Here is a 22,671-nt window from a genome sequence, read left to right on the forward strand (position 1 = left end):
ATATATATCTGGTACTATATTGTTTATGATCGTAAATCTCTGCACTTTGAAGGTATTATGCTGCTTTGACTTTACAGGTACTCTTTGAAGCGGAGTGGTCAAGGGAGAAGTGGCAAAGACCTGTCAGTGAGGAGAAGGGACAAGCGAAGAACCGAGCAAAAGATCGAGGTTGGTATTCTTTGATCCTCTCCTATCTACTTCTCATAAAGGAAAACAAAAGTAACTTTAATCTGTTTGTTTCTAAGATAGCTACCCGTCTTAGTGGGACTAGCAGCTCTGCATAAACACTAGATTTCCCGATAACAATGCCCCCTGTTGGTTTCATTAGCAGCTTTATTAATCAAACATTTAGATTATGTATACATTGTTCCTGTTCATCCAATTCATTTTTGTCACAATAATGACACATCCATGCTGACACAAGTAATACAGTGACATCAACATAATTAATTACAATTAACTACAAATTAATATACATGTCAAGATACTAATGTTATAGTGTAATTCCTTTAATGATATAGAGTTGCTCGTGACATTTAAAAAAATATTAATAACAAAAAACATATTTCAATGTTGAACATAAATAAATTATCCCAATGTTTAGGTTTAGTGTGTGTGTCTGTGTGTCTTTAAAACAATTGAAAGCAAAAAGAAAAAATCTTATGGTCAAAACATTTCAATGGAGGGGGATGAATTATTCCTTCCATGCTCAACATGGAGTTGACATGCGGTATATGTGTGTGTAGATCCATCTTAACACCAAATCTATCATGAGCCTAGAGGAATCAACTCCCTAGAGGTGAATTCTTTTTTAAATTAAAGAAACTTGAGAAAATGCTTGCAACCACAAGGGATTTGATTAAAAATATTTTATTTATGGTCGATATTGAAATAATTTTTTTGTTATTAATATTTTTTTAAATATCATATGTCAACTCCATATTTAACAATGAAGAAATTTACATCTTTATTGTATTGAATTGTAAAAAACATCTTTAAACATAATTCTATATAACAACTCATTTACAATTACATAAAAATAACAACTACATATTAAATATTAATCAAAATAACAACTACATATTAAATATTAAACAAAACACAAAGTTCATTGTAAAATGAGAACATGGATAAAATTGCACTTCTTCAATAACATTTCTCAAGGAAGAGAAAAAATTATCATATAATAATTTACATTGAAACATATTACATAACAACTTGTTTGCCATTATTTGCAAACATAAAAATAACAAATACAATTAAATATTGTACAATGAGAAATAAAATTGCACTTCTTCATATCATTTTGATTGGGATACTCAGTATTTGGGCCTTCCTAAGAAAATAATTGGTCTGTTTTCTCATTTATGAAGATGTTGAATATTTCACCATTAGAAAAATAGGAAAAGTCCTAAAAATTGAATTATTGGCATTCCTTTTAGTATCAATGAGGCTATGCATGATGAACACTGTGTGTGTCCAAGTTGCAGTCTAGATTTGTAAGGATGGTAATATGGGATTTTAAAAAAGGAATTGATTTCCTAGTAAGCTTCATTAGGCAAGCTTGTGCATGAAGGCATGAAAGTTTCAACTGTGATGCTTCTGATAGGTCTTTGGCTTGATGTATCAATTGTCTCAACCTGGTTATTGGCATTCAAATCATGGAAGAAACCACTTGTGGGCTTTCTAGCCAATTTGGGGACTGCTCAACTTGACACAATTCACCATACCCGGGTCCTGTTCTTTGTTTTGATTTGTTAGTCTCAGCAGGCAGTCCCCGGATCCCGAAGCACAAATACTGGTTCATTGCATCATGTAGTGGCCTTGAGCCAGAATCATCTGGAACATCAGTATCATCTTCTGAACCATCTTTCATAGAGGGCCTGTGTGAGATTTGTGTGGACCCGTTGTGAATGAAGCACTTAAGTCTCGTACTTAGCGATAATGGGGATGCTACAGGGGATTGTGAAAATGACCTTGATGATGATGCAAATGATGAAATCCCAGGCGAAACTGCATCATCAACCTCATTGCCACAAAGCATCGGAAGCCTGTGCTTCGTTGATGGGCTAGGTGTTTTCCTTGTGAATGAAAAACTCTGATTGCCTGATATTGAAGTTTTTGAGAATTTTTGCCTCAGTGGCAATGGACTCTCGGATGCTCTCCTATGATTAAGCCACTCCTTAGTGTGCATTGTTTGGAGACTTGCTTCCTCTTCTCTGAATGTCGTAGACTTGTTTTCTATGTTCTGTTTGTTTTTCTGAATTCCCTGTTGTTCTTGTTTTTGGGTAGCCCTTCTTCCCTTGTACCATCCTAGAAGAGTTGCAAGGCGTTGTCTGGCTCGGTTTGCAGCGGCAAGATTCCTCTGATTCCCTACATAATGCATTCTCCTGTTATTGCAATCAAACAATGCATATGGACTAAGTCTCCTGGATGATACTTCCAGAAGACCCTCAACAGCTTTAGCCTGGTCAGACATATCTTCAATATTTGTGCATACATTGATATCTGTATCCACAGATCTGAATGATGTGCCTGGACTGTTATCTGAACCGTGAATCTTTCCATAATAAACATTGGCGTTGCTTAAAGACGAGTCTCGGGACCTCATTGCTTTTCCACCCGCTAAAGCCATCTGCTTAAGCAATGCCTCTGATGTTATACCAGAGAGTAGGTTCAGTTCCAGTATATCAACAGCAGTCATTCCATTTTTGTCATGGGCATTGATATCTAACCCGGGAGCTAACAAGAGTACTTCCACAAGTTTTTCAAGAACAACCTTCCCAAGGACAGCCAGATGCATTGCAGTTCTTCCTTCTTTGTTCTTGCAATTGACAATGATTGGCAAATCTATAGTTCTATCTGAGACTAAATATCTCACAAGATCCAGTTGCTTATCAAGCATCCTAAAACTAGAAGCTCTAAATCCAGCGACAGCCATGTGTAAGACGTTGTTTCCGTCATTATTTGTTGCAAGTAGCATTGATGGAATAGATAGTAAAAGTTCCTTAACAATGGCCAGGTGACCTCTGTAAGCTGCTACATGCAGCGCTGTGTTTCCCTGATCATCTGTGGACACTATAATATTTGGCGATGATAGAAGCAACTCCTGCACCACCTGCATTACAACACCAGCCATCTATTATGAATTGGAGTAGAAAACCAAAAGTGTGCTGTGAATTGATAAAAAAAGTAAAAGCAGCAGTCTGCCAAGCCAGTGTCCACATATGGGTACCTAAGAAGCAAGGAGTTATACTTGAAGCCCAAGTTTTGCTCACTCAAAATCAAAATCATAATGTTTCTTATGCCTCATCTTTGAGGTGCTGTGTTTGAACTTTGAAACATGTTATTTACTCTTTTTGGATAGCATGTATTTCAGTGATTTGATAACAGTATATTCTCAGCATTTACAGTCGTTTGGATTGAATTTGAAACATTTAAAGAAGGAAGTTTTTAAGTAATAAATATGCTCAATAATGTCCATTAACAGCAGCTATTGACATAAATGGTCTATGACAAACGCACAATATCAAGACAGACAACATTGTTTATTTAAACACATTTTGCATCCAACTATTACATGAAAAAACAACACTTGGCATAGGACCTTGGATATATAAAGTATCATGCTTCATCTCACCTCTGAAAAGGTCCAAGAATCAGAATGCTTATATTAGGTGAGAAACGGAAGCAGACAATCAAACATCGTGCTGGATAAACAAAAGGAAAACATAAGGTGAAAGTGCAGGTTCCAAGTAGAAAATAATTTGGACCCAACAACAATTGCAGTTAAGAACTTGGGCTTAAATGATGACACTTTTAAATAGTCAATTTCTCTCTAATTGTATGTGTTGGGCATGTGTGTCGTGAATAATTCAAATGGATAACAATTCTGACACGGGTGGTTTATGAGGCTTTATCAGTACCACAAGTTTTGCAATCCAAAATCAGCTTTGAGGTGCAAGTCCCTGCGTTAATTTGACAAATCCTTCCTCACTTTGGTACTCACATTGCCAGCCCCATTAAACTAGTAAAATGAGCTATTTGATAAAATGACAACTTTGTACAGGGGAATTATGGGTTGAATCCAAGTAGACACAAAGCAGAGTATGAACGTTTGCTTTTATATATGTTGGACTAGTGTGGTTGGAGGAGCACTAGCATTTCTGCAGCATGTACGGATGACAACACCACTTAGAAGGAGCAACTGCCAAAGAAGAAACATGAAGAATTTGAACAAATTCTTCAATCTTCGGACCCTAAATTGATTGCCACAAAGGCAAGAAGATACAAACTCTATCAAGTCAAGTGGAGAGGCTTACCTGATTCTGATAACACTGGGGAGTAGCCTTACCAACTTTGTAAGTCGAAACTAGGAGACTCAGAGCACATACAACATAGAATTAAACAACACCTTTGGTGTGTATATTTTGAGTCCTCACTACAGCGAAGAAGACAGTTTTAGCCTTTAAAGAGGCCTACAAAAGATAAAGTAATGGAGAGCAAACAGAAGCCAAATGTCCTGACTTAAAACTCCATATACAACCGTTAGCCTTTCCAATCCTTTCTAATCGTATTAACTCAGTACCACATACAGCAAAATGTTGAAAGTAATGGAGTAAAGTGAAGGTTTCTAATAACTTTTGAACTCGATACTACTACCCATTTATGCATCAGATTCATCATTTAATGAAACCTATGTGAAGTGTTTGGATTACCACTTTGTCTTCTGCAGTACCTACCCCCAACATATGTTTGATGGCCTACATTCTTATTTATAGGTTGTTTAGTTCTCATCAGGTCACTGGTTCAAATCTTATGGGGAGGGGTTGAGGGTGCGAGCCACCCATGAGGGATAAAAAAACTGTGGGGCATCCAGGCTTGACTGAGCCTCACATAATCATGGTGACAGGATCCAGCAAGTGGGAAGATCATTCTTCCATCCAACATTGGGGCTAGTCCCAGCCTAGTTGGAAGAAAAAGGTCTAATTTCTATCACCTAATCATGCGTATTAGCTGGATAGTTTTTAGTGTTTTCCTATCTCGAGGATAGTAGTTTTACTGCAGATTACTGGAAGTGATTCCCCATAATGCTCCAAATTGTACAACGATGAATAGTGCAACGGAATATAGCTCAACTAACAAAACCATTAGGAATTATTCAAGAAAAAAATCAGAAATGCTATAAAATTAGCAGAAAGACTATGAATTACAAGATATAGAAAGATAAAGGTATGCGCCTACTTCCAAATGATAGGGATGTACATTGTCTCATTCGACAAGATAAATGGAAGCACGTTGCTACCCGAGTACAAGGTACACTGCCTTCTAATGAAGGCACAACTAATATTTAAACAAAAACTAGTTTTACAGTAATACATTGTTAAAACGTCCATCCTAGACCAAGGCAGTGTAATGTGGACTCCATAAAAAACATGATGACAAAGCTGTAAGATTAATTACTGGAGCTTATAAATGGTGGACTGCATGAAGTGATCTTAATAAACTGCTTACTTAATAGTGATTTATGTGGCTACATTAATGCTTAAGAACTAATAAAACTTAATAAGATAGACATATGATTTATGTTGAGTTAGTACTACATCATTCCCCTTAACTTCACTGCTATATCTGCTTTGAGAGTTTAGTACTTGTTGAGAAAATCTAGTCACACAACTGAAACAAGCCAAGTCAACAACAACCACTTGAAAGAGGAGAAAATATACAGCAAAATAACAGGAAATGCACAATGGCAAATAGATAGAACAGAAAACAGAGTGTCCTTCAGTTATATACTATTTTACTGCTAACAAGAGTCCTAAGATGCACTTTTCTCCAAGAGAAATTGTAGGCAACAAGAATCCAAGTGTTACACAGCTCCAGCTGCTACAACTAGCCCAGCTACTCTGCTAGCCGCTGAAAAGAGATTTTCTAAACAGGAAGGTGTCCAAGTTTTTGGGCTGGTTTTCCTAGCTACTACCTCACATTTGTATGGCAGCACATTTCCTTTATAAATTGTAATTCTGCCCAATGTGGGGAATTTGTTATGTTGGCCCTTACTACAAGGAATTTATAGAAGCTAAAAAATTGAATAGTGTAATGACAGGTGAGAGAGCTAAACAGGCTGTTAATGGCTTCTATCAGAGCCACTGCTTCACATTTCAAATAGAGCTTCTAGTTTCCCTAGCAGTGATCTGTTGCATTTAGTTTACCTGTAAGATGTGATAAAAGTTTTCATTAACAGGACCTTTTGCTAGATAAAATTCAATCCTAAAGACCAAAGAGTGATACTGTATAGGGGACTTCAAGAAAAGAAAAACAAAGTTAGTTGGTTATTATTGGTCCACTCTCATGGACTATTGTAAACACCATATTTCTGTCTTTGCTAAGTTGGGAATTTGCTTTAATGGTTCTACAGATAAAATATGTCCTAACCCCAGGGTTAGCTTAATTGGTCAAGTCCCCTTAAGGGTTAGCTTAAAGCACCTTTGCTATTGATAAGTCATGTGTTCAATTCTCTCAACACTTGTGGGGTCAGTCTCCATGGTTGAGCTGACACTTCAGTTGGATCTGCCTGATACAAATATTCTGCGTAGTACAAATATTCCGTGGAGGTAATAATCACTAATATCCGCGGTCTATAAACCAGAGAAAAAGAAATATCCTAGATATACCTTTTCACAGTTCTTTGACAGAGCTGATGAGAGCCTGTGTCATGTGCTTTTGGCTGCATGATAATAGATACTCATTTTTGCCTAATTCAGGCGGTATTGCGGCTCTCTAGCTATAGATTAGCGGAGCTGAATGTGGTTGTATTATATATATTTCTATTTTTAATACCCACTAAAATCCCAACAGTAACTAGCATGCATAGTCACTACTGCCCCAGCAGAAAAACCAAGGACAGTTTTCATTATGGGAGGGCGTACATCACAAGGAAGCAATGACTTGATTTTTATAGTCATTAGATGAGCTTCCAGTAGAAAAGGTTGAGAGAAACCTCAATGCTTAGATATCACGCATCCTGAGAAAAAAGAGTGCTCAAAAGACAACCAGCAAGTGAAGTAACGACATAGAAGAAATGTATTATCACATGATAAAGTTACTAGTAAGAGATAAATGGTCTTCATAAAGACTCCCAGAAAGGTCCCATGTCTGAAGGAAGTTAAAGGGCTAAGATGGAATTTGCAATTTAGTGCAAAGAGTAATGCATATATGGTAAGAGAGTGACAAAACTCACATCAGGGTGCTAATGGACTTTAATGATTTGGCAAATCGTCATTTTTTTCCTTTATCTTAGTTACAGGGGAAAATTTAATTGGATAAGGTAAATAGTAAATGGAAATATTTCAGGTTTGAAATCTTAATTACAGTTGGGGCAAATTTAATTGGATAAGGTAAATGGAAACAGTTTAGGTTTGAAAAAAGCTATGATGCTAAATTTCCCAAAATATACAGAGAGGAGAGTGTTTTAATTCAAAAAAGATGGGACAAAGTTTGGTTAAGTTGTGATATTCACATCAAAATTGAATCCAATCACATAATAATCCTAAAAACGAACTAAATAATAAAGAGAGCACATCATATGTACTCTATATTTATGTATCTCCATTGTTTAATACATTGTGATATGTTATATCATATGATTAAATGACTTAGTGTTAAATGAGGTTGATACACTTTATAGATATAATTGTTGAAGGGGGTGATTAGTATTTTGAATCCAATCACATAATAATCGTAAAAAAGAACTAGAGAATAAAAAGAGCACATAATATGTACTCTATATCTATGTATCTACATTGTTTAATACATTGCGATATGTCATATCATATGATCAAATAATTTAATGTTAAATGAGGTTGATACACTTCATATATGTAATTGTTGAAGGGTATTATAAAAACAAACAAAAAAATAAAGAGAGCACATAATATGTACTCTATATCTATGTATCTACATTGTTTAATACATTGTAATATGTGATATCATATGATCAAATAACTTAATGTTAAATGAGGTTGATACACTTCATATATGTAATTGTTGAAGGGGGTGATAAAGTAGGTTAGCTCTAAATGTTGACATCATATAACAAGCCAACCTTGATATGATAAGGGTACTAGTGCAATCCAACAAAACCACAACAATTACTAGAGGATTATAAGTATCATTAAGACAATATTAACCACTATAATGCTAACAAGATTAACCAACATAACAATGACAAGTCATAGAATAAAATCTTTGCAAGGCATTCATTATATTTCAATACCAACCAATGCAAATTTGAGATGATTCATGCCACTTTACGAACTGTTTTATTGTAGAGTTTTGTATGTTGGTTATTCTAGAAATTTATTTATAGAATAAAAATAGAAGAATTAATTTAGGAAGATTGACCAAAGAGTTTGTTCATAATATTAACTATAGTGAGAATTAAGGACTATAAACTTAATGATATTAACAACAGTAAAGGTCAAGTTTTACAAACTCAATGAGAAAGGGGAGGACACCAACCTTTTCTTGGTTGCAATGCCTACTTAGGTCACTTATGTTTGATAGTTGGCTAATGTTAGTATAGTAATTCTTATTAGGTTAGTGTTCATTATGGTGTTAGGTCACTAGTGTCTTTTGTCATTGGTTTTAGTGGCTCACTCATGGTTTATGTAAGTGACCCTTGGTTTTGACATAACCTTATTATAAATAGAGGTGGGGTTTATGCCCAACTATAGAAAATCACATTTGTTTCCCAATTGCATTGTGCTTGCATTATGTCTATTTTTTTCTATATTGAAATGGTGTTGAAACATAGTTGATACTTGGTTCATGAAGTATTTATTTACAAAGGGATGTCATTACAAGCTTGTGCACTGAGGAGTGTGTGTTTGGCATTGTCCACAAAAAAATGTGTTTGGGTGCAAGCCATTAAAGCTATGCTGCATGTGATTAATAATCGAGGAATGGGAGCTTAGGGTTTCGGATGAGCTACACAGCATCTGACCCTCTCTGAACAACAATAGACCTGCAGAACCTCAGCTTCTCTGGAAACCACACAACCCAGAATTCAGATCCACTGATATGGGTCCCCTTCCGGGGAGGGGGGGAGGGGTGGCGCGGAGCCTCCCCCCAGCGGCAGTAACACGATACAGATTCAAAATGAGACTAAACAGGATTTTGACATGGCAGATCCCATCAGCACTATATAGTAGACTGACCCAGCAGAGCAAGGGAACAAACATCAACACAGGACGTGGAGGCACTGCCTCCGACTCAGTAGCAAGATAATCCGATCCCCAAAGCCACCTCGACCACCTACAAACCTATTGCAGTAGAGAGACCCAAGATAGAACTACCTGGTCACCGGACTAATGCCCAAATCCAATTTATGAAGGACCACACTCTCATAGGGAAATTTATTGGCTTCTGGCCAATAAAGAAAGCCTTGCAAGGCTGGGTTGCGGCCAAATGGAAACCCAAAGGACATGTAACCCTACAGCTCGAACCCAAAAGCTTCTTTACGGCTGTCTTCAACTGCATAGAAGATCGTAATAGAGTCCTAGATGGAGGTCCCTATTTCTTCAACTCTGCTGGCTTGTATCTCAGAGACTGGATAGAAAGATTCAATCCGGACAAAGAGGATTTTAGTTGGGCGCCTGTTTGGATCCGCCTGTACTCCCTTCCATTAGAATACTGGGATGAAGAATCTCTAAAAGACATTGGGAATGTTTTGGGCGACTTCATAAAGATAGCCGAAGAAACGCAACTAAGAAGGTACACTTCCTATGCTCGCATTTGTGTTTACATGCATCTCGACAAGGCACTTCCGGACTCGGTAAGTCTTTATCATGATGATTTTGAATGGATTCAGCCAATAGACTATGAACATGTTCCTTTTCGATGTAGAAAATGCCATGCACATGGTCATCTTTTCCGTGACTGCCCCCTAAACATAAACCCCAATACCAATACCTCCCCAGAAAAAATCGATGAGGAAAGATTTACTAAAGTCAACACCTAGAAAAAGCACCACAAAAAATCCACTTCAGGACCCAAAAATCCCACAGCCAACTCAACCCTACCCTCCACCAGTAACAGCTTTGATATCCTAGCTCAATTAGCTTCAAAAGACTCTGAACCCTCCACCCATATCGAAGATCTACTCAAGCCATCTGTGGTAATTCAGCCCTCAATCTCTTGGAAAGACCCAAAGCCATCTCAGACCATGACAAGCCCAACATCCAAACCCACCAAGGAATCTGAATCGAGGTACAATGGAATGGAAATGGTTATCTCTCACCAAGAACCAATAATTCAGCCCTCAGTCTCTCGGAAAGACCCAAAGCCATCTCAGACCATGACAAGCCCAACATCCAAACCCACCAAGGAATTCGAATCGAGGTACAATGGAATGGAAATGGTTATCTCTCACCAAGAACCAATTCATTCAAATGACTTACTAGCAGGAAGCAGTGAGCCCAAACATATGGAAGAGGAGCCTGAGAGTATTGACATTGGGGATCTGGATATATTCAGTCTTGAGCAAGCTTGCAGAAAGAAAGAGTTTGATAAAATCCCGAATAGACAACTAGAAAGTTTGAAGGTAATCCTCTCTAGAGCACATCAACAACGAACTCTAGGGATTCAACCAGGCAGTCAATGGGATGGGAAAAACCTCCCCAAAGATACCAAGAAATGAGGAAGAAAGACAGACCTGCAAAGAACCATCATCATTGAGAAAATGTTGGTGGAGTAAGGAAGATACTCAAAGTTAACAAAGTACTATAGGTCGTTACCCAATCTTGAATCATGTAGCTCACATCTTGGAATTTAAGAGGGTTAAACAACCCTGTGAAAAACAGAATGATCAAAAACATGATACAGCAGGAGAAACCTCACATATTCTTCATGCAAGAAACAAAATGTAACAATAATACCATAGGAACCATTCTCGCAAAAGCCTAGCTAGGAAACCAATCAGTGGCAGTGGACGCTTCATGAGCTTAAGGGGGACTGGCAATAGCATGGGATACTTAAGCTATTTCGCTCACTGACTTTCATGCGAACCATAATCTCATTCAAGCAACTTTTCATATTATCGGGACCAATATTCATGGACATCTCACCAATGTCTACTTCCCTCAGGATGCTGCGAACAAACTGGCTTTATTGAGCACAATTGCAAGGATCAATTCCACTAGAGCTCATCCTCTCTGGATTGCAAGGGGTGACTTTAATATGATCACTAAGCTGGAAGAAAAGAGTGGAGGCCGAGTTAGACTAGATATGGAAAGCAACCACTTCAAGGACTTCATACAAAATAACTGGCTCATCGATTTGCCTTTTAACAATGGAATCTATACCTGGAACAATAAAAGATCAGGCTTGCAGCAAATTGCCTCGAGGTTGGATCACTTTTTATTATCTGACAATGCAATTCATGTAGGAGGAGACTTTACTGCCTCAATCTTGCCGCTCTCAGGATCAGATCACTGGCCCATATCTCTGCAATGGAAAAGACTTGACAACTCCACTAGGAGACCTTTTTGCTTTGAAGCATTTTGGCTTACCCACCAGATTTCAGTAATATGGTCACCTCTGTTTGGAAAAGTTTCAAACCCCCAGAAGGATAAAAAATGTATCAATTTCAACAATGGCTCAAACATCTCAAAGCTCATATCAAGCAATGGAATCAAACGATCTTTGGAAATATCTTCCAAGCCCAGAGAGCTTTGGCACAAGAAATGATGGAAATACAACAAACCATAATAACTGGCGGAAGAACAGAAACTTTAATCGAAAAAGAACAGAACCTATAGAAGCAACTGGATGAAAGAAGAAAGCAAGAAGAGATCCTCTGGAGGTAGAAATCCAGAGTAAGGTGGTTAAAAGAGGGAGAGTCGAACACAAAATTATTTCACTGCACCACCATTCAAAGAAGAATGCACAACAACATCTCTCAAATCCAGAATCAACAGGGAAAAAGGATGGAACAACATGAGGATATTGAAAGAGAAATACTCCAGCATTTCAAAAGCGTTCATCAGGAACCACAAATCAACAGACAACCAGCAATAGAAAGGATCCTCCAACATATCCCTAAAATTATCACGGAAGAACATAATCAACTACTCCTCAGACCAGTTACTCTTTCGGAAGTTGAAACAACAATGAATCAACTCAAAGAGGGGAAAGCTCCTGGACCAGATGGATTTACCTCCAACTTCTTTCATAAATTCTGGGAACTCATCAAAGTGGATGTTTGGCAGGTTGTGGAAGAATATAGAACTTTGCATTGGATGCTTCCATCTCTAAATGCAACCTTCATTGCACTCATACCCAAAGAAGAGCATGCTATGACTCCGGATAAATTTAGGCCAATAGCTCTCTGCAATGTTATCTACAAAGTCATATCCAAAGTCATAGCCTCCCGCCTGAAACCGCTGCTCCCCTGTTAATATCGCCAGAACAATCGGGATACGTAGAAGGACGACAAATTATTGAAGGCATCATCCTCACTCATGAGATAATCCATTCTTTAAAGCACAACAAAAAAGCAGGTATTCTTCTCAAAATTGATCTATCAAAATCTTTTGACAAATTAAGCTGGACATACATGCAAAGAATGCTAACTGCCTTTGGTTTCTCTCCTACCTGGGTCAGATGGGTAATGAATATGATATCCTCATCTTTTTTCTCCATTTTAGTAAATGGTATTCCCTCTCGTCCTTTCTACCCCTCAAGAGGCATTCGACAAGGAGATCCTCTCTCTCCCTTTCTTTTTGTGTTAATGGTTGAAGGGCTAGGACGTCTAATAAAGAATGCTCTTCATACTCAGTAGATCAGAGGCATCTCTATCCATGAATCCCCAGCCATCACCCATCAACAATTTGTAGATGACAACATGCTATTTGGGCACCCTTTAGTTCAAGAAGCTTTTAAATTTAAATCTCTGCTTGATGAATACTCGGAAGCTTCTGGAGCCAGCATCAACACAACAAAATCCCAAATTTTCTTTTTTCACACCCCCCCTTCCACTCAATCCTCTATATCTCGCATCCTTGGTTTCTCTAAAGCCTCTCTTCCTTCCAAGTATTTAGGCACCCCATTGACTGACTCAACTATTAAACATGCCACATGGCATTTGCTCCTCAAAAAGCTAGAAGCCCGCCTTTCTTCTTGGACTTACAAAGCCCTTAATATGGTCAGTCGTATGGTGCTGATTAAGGTCGTTTTATAATTGATGCCTCTTTATCTTTTCTCTGTGTTAGTAGCACCAAAATGGGTGCTCAAAAGAATCAAAAACTTGCAACATAAATTTCTATGGGGATCCTTAGGCCAAAATAGAAAATGGGCATTGGTTAAATGGACGATAGTTTGCCTTCCTAAAAAATATGGAGGAGTGGGCCTTCAGGATCCTCAACATAGCAATTATGTCATGGGAGCAAGGATATGGTGGAAATGGCTATCAACGCCACACACACCTTGGGCAACACTATGGAATGCTAAATATGCAAATAATAGGCCTCCAAATGAATTAATCAGACTTTTTCCTATTGAAAAGGGATCCCTAATCTGGAATGCAGTAAAACAACATAGCAACATGATACATCAGCACAGTTTCTGGGAAATCAGAGATGGAAGTAAGGCTCGATTCTGGATGGACTCTTGGAATCAAAGACCACGACTCAACAATGTATTTCAACCTCCACATACAGAGGACTGGGAAACACAACAGGAGGAAACAATCAATCAACATTGGACTCCAGGCCTAAATCAAGGATATAGGCAATGGCTAAAAATGGCACAGATCATCCAACAAGGAACAGAGAAAATTTATAATGAGCTGGACACAGAACTCATGAATAGGAAAATCTGATTCTCAGATAAGAAGGATATCCTATGATAGGGATATACACCACATGGGACTTTCACTACAAAAGAGGCGTACAATCTCTTGACTGGTTATCAGGATGGAAAATGCCCAATATGGGAGAAAATATGGTCTCCGGTTATTTGGCCCAAGATCTCAATGTTTCTATGGCTGCTATGTCAAAAAAGGATTCTCACTTGGGACAATCTAAGGAAGAAAAGCTTCCATGGGCCCTCCCGATGCCCCAATTGTGGCCAACAGGAAGAGACAATCTAGCATCTTATGGACACATGCCATCTTGCCAACAAACTATGGGAAAAAATTGAATTCAGATGTCAAAAAAGGGGTAGAGTAACAGAGGATATCACAAACACCATTAGAAATTGGACAATTGATCCTTACAAGAGCAGGCTACTAAACTCACTATGGAAAATTATTCCAGGCCTACTTGTATGGACTTTATGGAAAGAAAGAAAGAAGCACATTTTTAAGAATCAATGTACTCCTCTGGATATCCTATGGAATAACTTTTGTAACAATCTACAGGAAACCTTAACTCTTCAAAATTGGCATGAAGAGGACTTACCTACCCTTACTTAGGAGAAGAATATATGGGAGAATTGGCATCTTTGTATTCCCTAGACCCACAAGCACTCTAGCAACATCGCTCAAAATTCCAACGCTCCAAATCATTGGCGACCTCCTTCCCAAGGAATGGTACAATTAAATTTTGATGGAGCCTCTAAAGGCAACCCAGGTAAGGCAGGATATGGAGGAATCTTCAGGGATCATGAAGGCATACCTCTCCTGATTTTCTATGGATCAATAGGATGGGATACAAACAACTCAACGGAATTAGAAGGACTATGGCAGGGACTGTGCTTAGCTCAGAAGCATGGTTTTTTTCCTTTAATAATTGAAGGAGACTCACAAATCCTTATCACCATAGTCAAGCGTATTCTTCAAGGTACACATGCCCACAAGGTAGCTAACAGCTGGAGATTAGCGACACGTTTAGAGCTCATTGAGAAATGGCTCTTAAACAATAGAGCAATCACCTTACAACACACCAAAAGGGAAGGCAATAAAGTGGCAAATCTCTTGGAAAATCTAGGGGTGAATAGTGATCAAGTTCTAAACGTTGGCTCGCTTGACATTTTAAATGACAACTCTCATTTACAGGAATGCATCAATCTGGTGCAGAGAGATGCAAAATTCCCGGATGCGGGGGATTAATGGGGTGATTAATGGCACTGGTACAGCGCGGCTCATCGGGGCGGGCAAGTGGCATAGCCACATGGCCACTTGCGCTGCAACCAAGATGCCCACCGCCATAATTTATGGTGTTTTAATGCTGTCTGAAAGCCGAAAAACATTAATGATGGATGAGGGTTGAGGCTACCTAATTCTGATCCTTAAGATGGAGAATGTGGATCGCCTTCCCCCTGTTCTGCCTCCTCTAGCCTGTAACTGCCTCCCCGCTACTACAGAGCAAAGCTCTCGAACGACCACGGGGAGAAGGTGCTAGATCTTCTATTGCATTGAGATGATCGAAGGTGCCCACTTCTCACACAACCTGCTTTGCTGCCACAGAGCTATTGATTCGTCCCTGACTTCTGCCTCTGGTAACCGAATTCCTCACTCTCCTACCTCCACGAGCCATTCCATCCCTTCTCCTACTCCTCCAAGCACCCAACGTTCTGATATTCACCAAGCAAACATGCCCCATTTGAGGCAAAGAATGAAAAGTCGAAGGGGTAGCAGCAGAGGTAGAGAATCTCGCCCTCCCTCGTTGTCCCTGTCTGCCTCAACTCCTGCAGATTCCTCCTCACCATTGATTGCTACTCACTGCAGGGGTTGGTATCCCAACACCCGCAGTGGCAAATGGCATGCCCAGAGGACTGGCTTTAGGCGTGATGCGGAAGCCCAACACCCCCCTGATGACTTGGTGTCGATGATGAATCCCTGTCATTCAACCCAGTTCCAGTTTAGATGCACTTTGGAACTCCCTTGCATTATCGCCACCTTCTGAGAGGATCCTCATAGTACTGTCGTCTTGGCTTGAATCATAAAGGATAGGACTGGCACTAGAAGATGGAACACTCATGGTAGTTTCTCAGGGACTCGTAGTTCTCCTGATGACGCTCTGACCCGAACAGACGTAGCATGCTCTGAACCGGACGAACAACACTCCAGAAGGTAATGTGAAGATGGAAGCCACGATGAGCACTCTAGGTGGAAAGATGCAGATGGAAGCCATGACAAGCATACAACTGTAAGACGTTGAAGACAGGTATGCCTACGGGTGTCTCATCGTGGAGGAACCTTTGCCACCTGTTGACACCTAGCATGCCTCAGTTTTTTTATTCAGGTTTTCAGACACCCGGTCACCATATTAGGGGTCCTTTTTGTAGTTTTGGTTGTTATTGCTATTATTTGGGGTCAATTTTGTTTTTGTTCTGCTCAAAAACTCTTATACATGGGAATTACAGGCTGGTTCCCCTGCGTGGGTAGCTCACCCCATGATTTTTGGATTGGTTTCCCCTTGAGGGCAGTCTCTTTTTTCAGTTACTGTTGGTTAATACTTGGTAAACTATGAGATAGGTTCTGCAGAGGCTGGTGCCTCCATGTATCATTATCTTTTGTATCTTTAATAGATTTAGTCTTAGAAAAAAAATGTTATGCTACATGCCTAGAAAAGGATGTAGAGTGTGTTGAATTGTTCAAGTGGCTTGCTTAAAAAACATTGTGCCCTGAATAGTTCAAGCATCATGATTGTTGTAGTGTTAGGTCCCTATAATACTAGTGTAGCCTATATATCGTTATTGTGTGCCCCATAGAAGCCCACTATTGCTATTGTTGTGCTCTTACATTATTATTGTTATGTAGGCCCTAATTATATTTTGACCCTTTAGACTCCTATATATACCAATAAGGCCTTGTCATTTGAATCATTCAAGAATTGTTCATTTATGTGATGTAAAGGGATGTTCCCCCTTGAAGTGGTTTCTTATCTAGTTGTTGATCTATCTTTTCTTATGATTCCATGTTATTTTGATATGATTCCATGTTATTTTGATATGGATACATAACATGTAGTGCCAATATATGGAAGTGAATTGATGAATATTGCTTGTTATTTTTGAAGGTCCAAGCTCATTAAGAAGGCACACATTAGGGAGATAAGGCTCCAAGTTGTGTGAATTTGTGTGTCTATAAAACACTAGAATGATGTGAGTAAATAGACAAAGGCCATCTCAAGCCTGCGAGCGAATCACAAAATAAAAATGCTAGATCCACTTCAAAGAAAAGTGATGTCATCATATGTAAGAGAACATGAGATTGTTGTGTTGGTAATTAACAATTAATAACGTCAATTACTTCATTTGGCCTAAAAACATTTATGGCCATAACATGAGTATATAAGAGGTCTCATGTATATGTAAATAGTAGCATGATAGAGGGCCTACATAAGTAATGAACAATAACACACACACACATAGGTCAATACAGTCACTATTTTACATATTTTTATATGATCATTGCATTTGGATGTATTTGGGTTGATAGGGAGATATTCTGATATATTTGGACTTACTATATAACTCAAGATAGATAATACTTTTCAAAGCTATAATCTATGAGCAGATTGTGTGTATCAAGCTTATCATGCATTAATTTTTACAAGCCATTTAGCACCTCAATTTTGACCTTTAGCATATTTTTTTTGAATAAAGATTTATTTAAGTATTAGTAAAACCTATATGTATAGTGCTTTAATCCACAAAATGCGTGTCATGAAAGAAACCTTCACAAGCAAGTCCAAACTCTAAGAAAATGATGGTTGGCTTTGGCCAAAACCACCACTATTATAAAGTCCACAACATGATGTCGAAGAAAATAACATAACCAACAAAGCACAACTTATCGAGTAGATAAACACTTGAGTAATGGCCATGCTAATATTAGGGAGAGGTTAGCCATGGATGTTTGGGGTAGGCCCCAACCAAAGATATGAAGATATAATTTTGTAGGCCATGCTAGATCCATCAATAGAAGTCTCCAAGGGCTTGGGCCCCTCTAAATGGTAAGCCATAGTAAAAAAACTGTTTATCATTGTGATGTGGGCTTGGAGGATAGATTTAGTTGCACTTATGCCTCTCACACTTGTTGACTTGTTGGGTGTTGGGTTTATTATGATTAACCTTGTAGAACGAGGTTTCTTTGGGAGGTTAGGTGGGCCATGAGGCCCTAAAAAGAGCTAGTTGGGCTAGGTAGCACCCTGAACATGGTACATGGAGCACCATGCCAATACTCAAACCATTATTGGTACATGCTTTATTTCAAGGAACACTTTACACGTCTATACGGTGATTTCCATTAATAAGTTGGAACATATCAATGCGTTATTATACCAAGAAAAGTTATGTGACACATTTACATTAAACAAACCATCACTTCTCTTCTTCCAATCCCAAAATAGGATCTTAAATCTAATAATCACCTAGGTAAATGTGAATATGATAGCCCAAGGAAAGAAGTCTCATGAAAAGGTGACTTCCCATTTAATAGAGCTAGTGAGATATTGTAGTAATAAAGATTCGACCTAGGCCTAGGAAACCTTAGCAAGAGGGAAAATCCAAAGGACATGTTGAGGGTTTCAACTCATACTAGGGACAATGTGGGTTGTACACACCTAGGTAAGTTGATATATTATCTAATAAGAGACCTCCCATAGCCAAACACCAAGTAAAAAATGTGGATAACCAGGGTTTTTTTTCCCTTGATTTCATTGTCAAATGCTTATTCATTGAACCTTTAAGGAAGGGCTTGGGGCAAAGCCATTTGTACCTGTTATAGACATATTTTGGCACTGCAACCCCAATCTTATATGTCGATAAACCAAGGGCTCTTTAACCCCTAAAAGTGTTGTTTCATACCCTAAAGGATCATTTTCAACTGATTACATCATTCCCCAAAAGTTCCACCTGAAAACCCACTCAGAACTGGCCAAAACTGGACCATACTAACTGCCCCACTGTCAAGGTGCGATGCATACTAACTTCTACACTAGCCAAGTGCAATGCATACTGAAGAGGCCTTCTGTAGGGTGCGATGGGTAAGGATGGACAAATGTCCAAGACAGTTTGCTAAGTGGATACTCATGGAATCTTCCAGAAACTTCTCCTATGACACTTGCCTCGCTCAATTGGCCCAGGGATGAGTAAGAGATCCAAGAAATATCCAAGTGGAACCAAGAACAACAAGTGGAATGACACTAATAAAAAACCAAGAGATGACTCACACCCTTACAGACATCTATAAATGGATCCCTCATCTGAGAGATCTAGAGGTTGGAATTTTGTAATTGTAAGGAAGTGCTGATAGTTTATCTTTGAGAAAGAGCATTGTATTGTTGTGTGATCTTGCTTTTCATGAGGTGAAGAGGGCTTTGAGGATGGGAGGATGATGTTGGATCAGACAGCTGGGTTGTAATTATCCCATCTACTATTAATAAATTTCTTTGAGTTTTCCTCCATACAATCATGTATCTGTGAATGTTGTTGTTTATGAATGCCATTGTATGATCAATGTACTTCTGATTCTGCATTGTTTATGATATAATAGATCGAGATGCTTTGATGGTGTTTTGTTACTTTGTCTCTACAAGTATTCATTGAGCGGGATAAGTGGGAGAAGAGGTGTAAGCTCTACGAAGGGAGAGAGGAATCAAGCAAGGAGTCAAGTGGAAGATACAAGTTGGTCTCTTTGTTCCTCTCTTATCTATCATACATAAAGGAAATTGCAAATTGCTTTGATTGTTTGTTTCTAAGATAACTGCTAATCCTAGTGGGACTAGTAGATCGAAAAGACACTAGTTTTCTCAGAAACAAAATGGCGACTCCACTGGGGATTGAATAGTTTGTTTGTTTGTTGTTTATTGTTTGTTTTATAAACTATATACGTAGCCTGAAGTTAGCCAAATAGCCTTCGAACCACTTTTGCTCCGCAACTCCGAAGTAGATGAATGCTGCTTTAGTCAATCTCTGGTTTAGTTTATGATTTGAACATCTGACTTACAAACATCCTAGATGCCCTGTTGGTAGTTCAATAACCTCCTAAGACCATACCCCTGTACTTTGTTCTTTAGTGTTCATAATTGCTCAGCCTAAATCACTGAACTCAGCTGCAAATTTAAGTAAAAAGCCACCTCAGTTTCACTTCCTAGCCCATCGCACTGTTTGTCACTGGAAGCCAATATGTATTGCACCCCTTGTGTGTAGCAGGTGAGATGCATCCATGTTTCTGTGAAGCACAGTTGCGATGACTGAGTAATCTTATTTCTTGCCTTGAAATTTGGGTTTTTCTCCTTGTTTTCAGCTCTATTCAGTTGTTTTGCTGCTTATGATCAGTATCTCATTGTTGAAGCCTCCTTCCTTTACATAATTCAACCTCCATTTATTAGGATTAGTGAATGTTTTTATGTATTTCTCCATCATTTGCAATCCTTAGTCAAAAGTAACTTATTTAAACTGTCATTTTGATGCAAAAAGTGTCGTAACTGTCATTTTGAGTCAAAAAGAACAGTGTCGTAAAGTCTTCCTCCTCTAGATAGTCGATTGTACTTTTGTCATTGTATTTGATTTGAATTATTAATATTTGAATTGTCGAAAGCAGTTTTCTATTCGAAATCAAAAAGTGTCATTTAGTCTTCCTTTCGTTTTGAAAAGAAATTGTTGAAATGTCGCTTTGAAGAAAATATTTCAAATATATACCCAGTTTTCCTTTTTGGCATTTCTCACATTAAGGTAACAAAAAAAAATACATGCATTGCATTTGCATTTAGTCTGTGTGCGAAAAATGATTTAGGAAAAGTGCATTTAGTGTGTGCTCTTTGCTCTCTGTTTGAAAGAATCGTAATCTTCTTTCCTTAGTAGCTAGGATTTTCATTACTAAGAATAAACAACGATTGTTTATCATTTTAGATATCATATTTAGGAATTTTACATAAAAATCATGTGGTGAACCTTGAAAGGAAAACTTCTAAGAAAGATCAACTCTAAAATAATTTTCAATGAGCTTAACAATGCTTTGGAACTTAACGCAACACATCTAGAGGTCTAGGCTAGAGACGTATTCCAGCGTCGTAAAACCTAGTAACTATCGTTTCATCGAAGGTTGGGTGATTCCTCCTCTTTGATACGACAAGTGCTAGTACGGAGTTGTGCTCCCCATACCATCGCGTATATATTGGGAGACCACAATAGGCTTATATCCTTTATCCATAGGAAGCCGTGTCTACTTCCCTATCGATCGCAATGCACTGAACACAACATTCGGGAAGATTGACTGTCATACATAAGTCCTTGGTAATTTCTCTTTAATTTATCACCAAGGTGTATTTGCAGTTTTGCGATTGGTTTGGTAATCCCTCTGTCTAGATCTCCAGAGTAGTCACTTTCATTCATTTTCGACTCCTTAAAAGAAAAGTTCCATCTGAGCACTTGTCACTTCAGGCTCATTAAAAATAGAAGGGGACTAGAGTCATCTTTAGCTTTTTCTCAACTCTTAAAAATTGAAAAATCAAAAGTTGTGTCAAAGTGTCATTAAAATTTATTTAAATTCGGAATAGTATTTTTCCCCTTAAATTTTGAGTTTATCTAGTAATCCGCAATCATGGAGGAAAGTCAATCAAAACCCCGTCATTCGTGGAGACTAGCGAGTCAACCGTCTTTGACCCCGGAAATGAAACAATTCTAAGCAAAACGATCTCGTTTAACTGAGTCTAATTCACCTGATTTATTTGAAGCTTGTGTTTCGACATCATCAGAGACTACAATTACTCCGATCATTTCTGGTACATCTGCCTTTGGAGAAGGATTTCCGCAGTTACAAGAGGACATTAGAACTGATCCTAGTGTAACGGTAGACACTCCTATACCTAAAACATCTTTGAATAGAGCTAATCCAGAAATTGAAGTTCACTTACCTGAACATTTTGAAGTTGGTTTCCAGAATTCAGAAGGTGTCACCCCTCTGGTATTTGTCACTGCAGAATCAATACCTTCTTTGGCTCCAGAAGTATTTTACGGACCTGACGGTCTACCTCTTCCACCTGGATTGATTGCAATAGAAGAGATAATAGAGGATCTTCTATCCAGTACCCCATTGCATTTTGGAGTTGGGATTCACTTATATCCTTCTAATCCTGAAGTTAGTTCTTTTAATCATCCTTCATAGCAAGTTCTTATCGAATCGCTAGAAAATATTTTGGATAGACTAAATATGTTTGAACAACCATCAACATCTAGGACTGTATCATCTGATACATCTACAATAGAGCTTCCTACTGCCGTTCCTACAATGTTTGCTGGTATACCATCTGTCCCAGCTAGTTACCAATCACTAGCTGGAGTCCATTCAGGGACTGTTTCAACAACATGGTCTATTCCTATTTCTTCATTTGGAATCCCATTTGGTATTTCTTATGTTGAAACTCAGCAAATTGATCCTGCATGCCAGTATCAATTTGGGCAGACCAGTATTCAAGGACAGATATATCCTTTGAACATTGAACTACTGCCATATGGAGGGTAGTATGATTTTTCATTGTTCCCTCCTGGAGAACAACCATATGAGAGTTTACAACAAAATTTATGTCAAACCGGAATTACATCCAGCGGTTGGGTACCAATACTGCCTCAACAACCAAAGGTTGTATATTCAATGCAACCAACCCAACATGTGTCGAATATTCCCACTACACTTGCTATTGTGACTGTGTCGCAAGTACAAGC

General features: G+C 38.5%; 1 protein-coding gene across 1 annotated transcript; it reads right to left on the minus strand.

The window, feature by feature from the left end:
* Positions 1-1,654: 1,654 nt before the first annotated feature.
* Positions 1,655-3,139, minus strand: LOC149183591 (uncharacterized). The gene has a single exon (XM_089414999.1). The coding sequence runs from the start codon at positions 3,137-3,139 to the stop codon at positions 1,655-1,657; it is 1,485 nt and encodes a 494-aa protein (XP_089271125.1).
* Positions 3,140-22,671: the final 19,532 nt, after the last annotated feature.

The sequence above is a fragment of the Pinus tabuliformis genome, chromosome 3_2, assembly GCF_031772625.1.
Source record: "Pinus tabuliformis cultivar Carrire ecotype Pingquan chromosome 3_2, CPIR1, whole genome shotgun sequence".
In the NCBI taxonomy this organism is placed as follows: Eukaryota; Viridiplantae; Streptophyta; class Pinopsida; order Pinales; family Pinaceae; genus Pinus; species Pinus tabuliformis.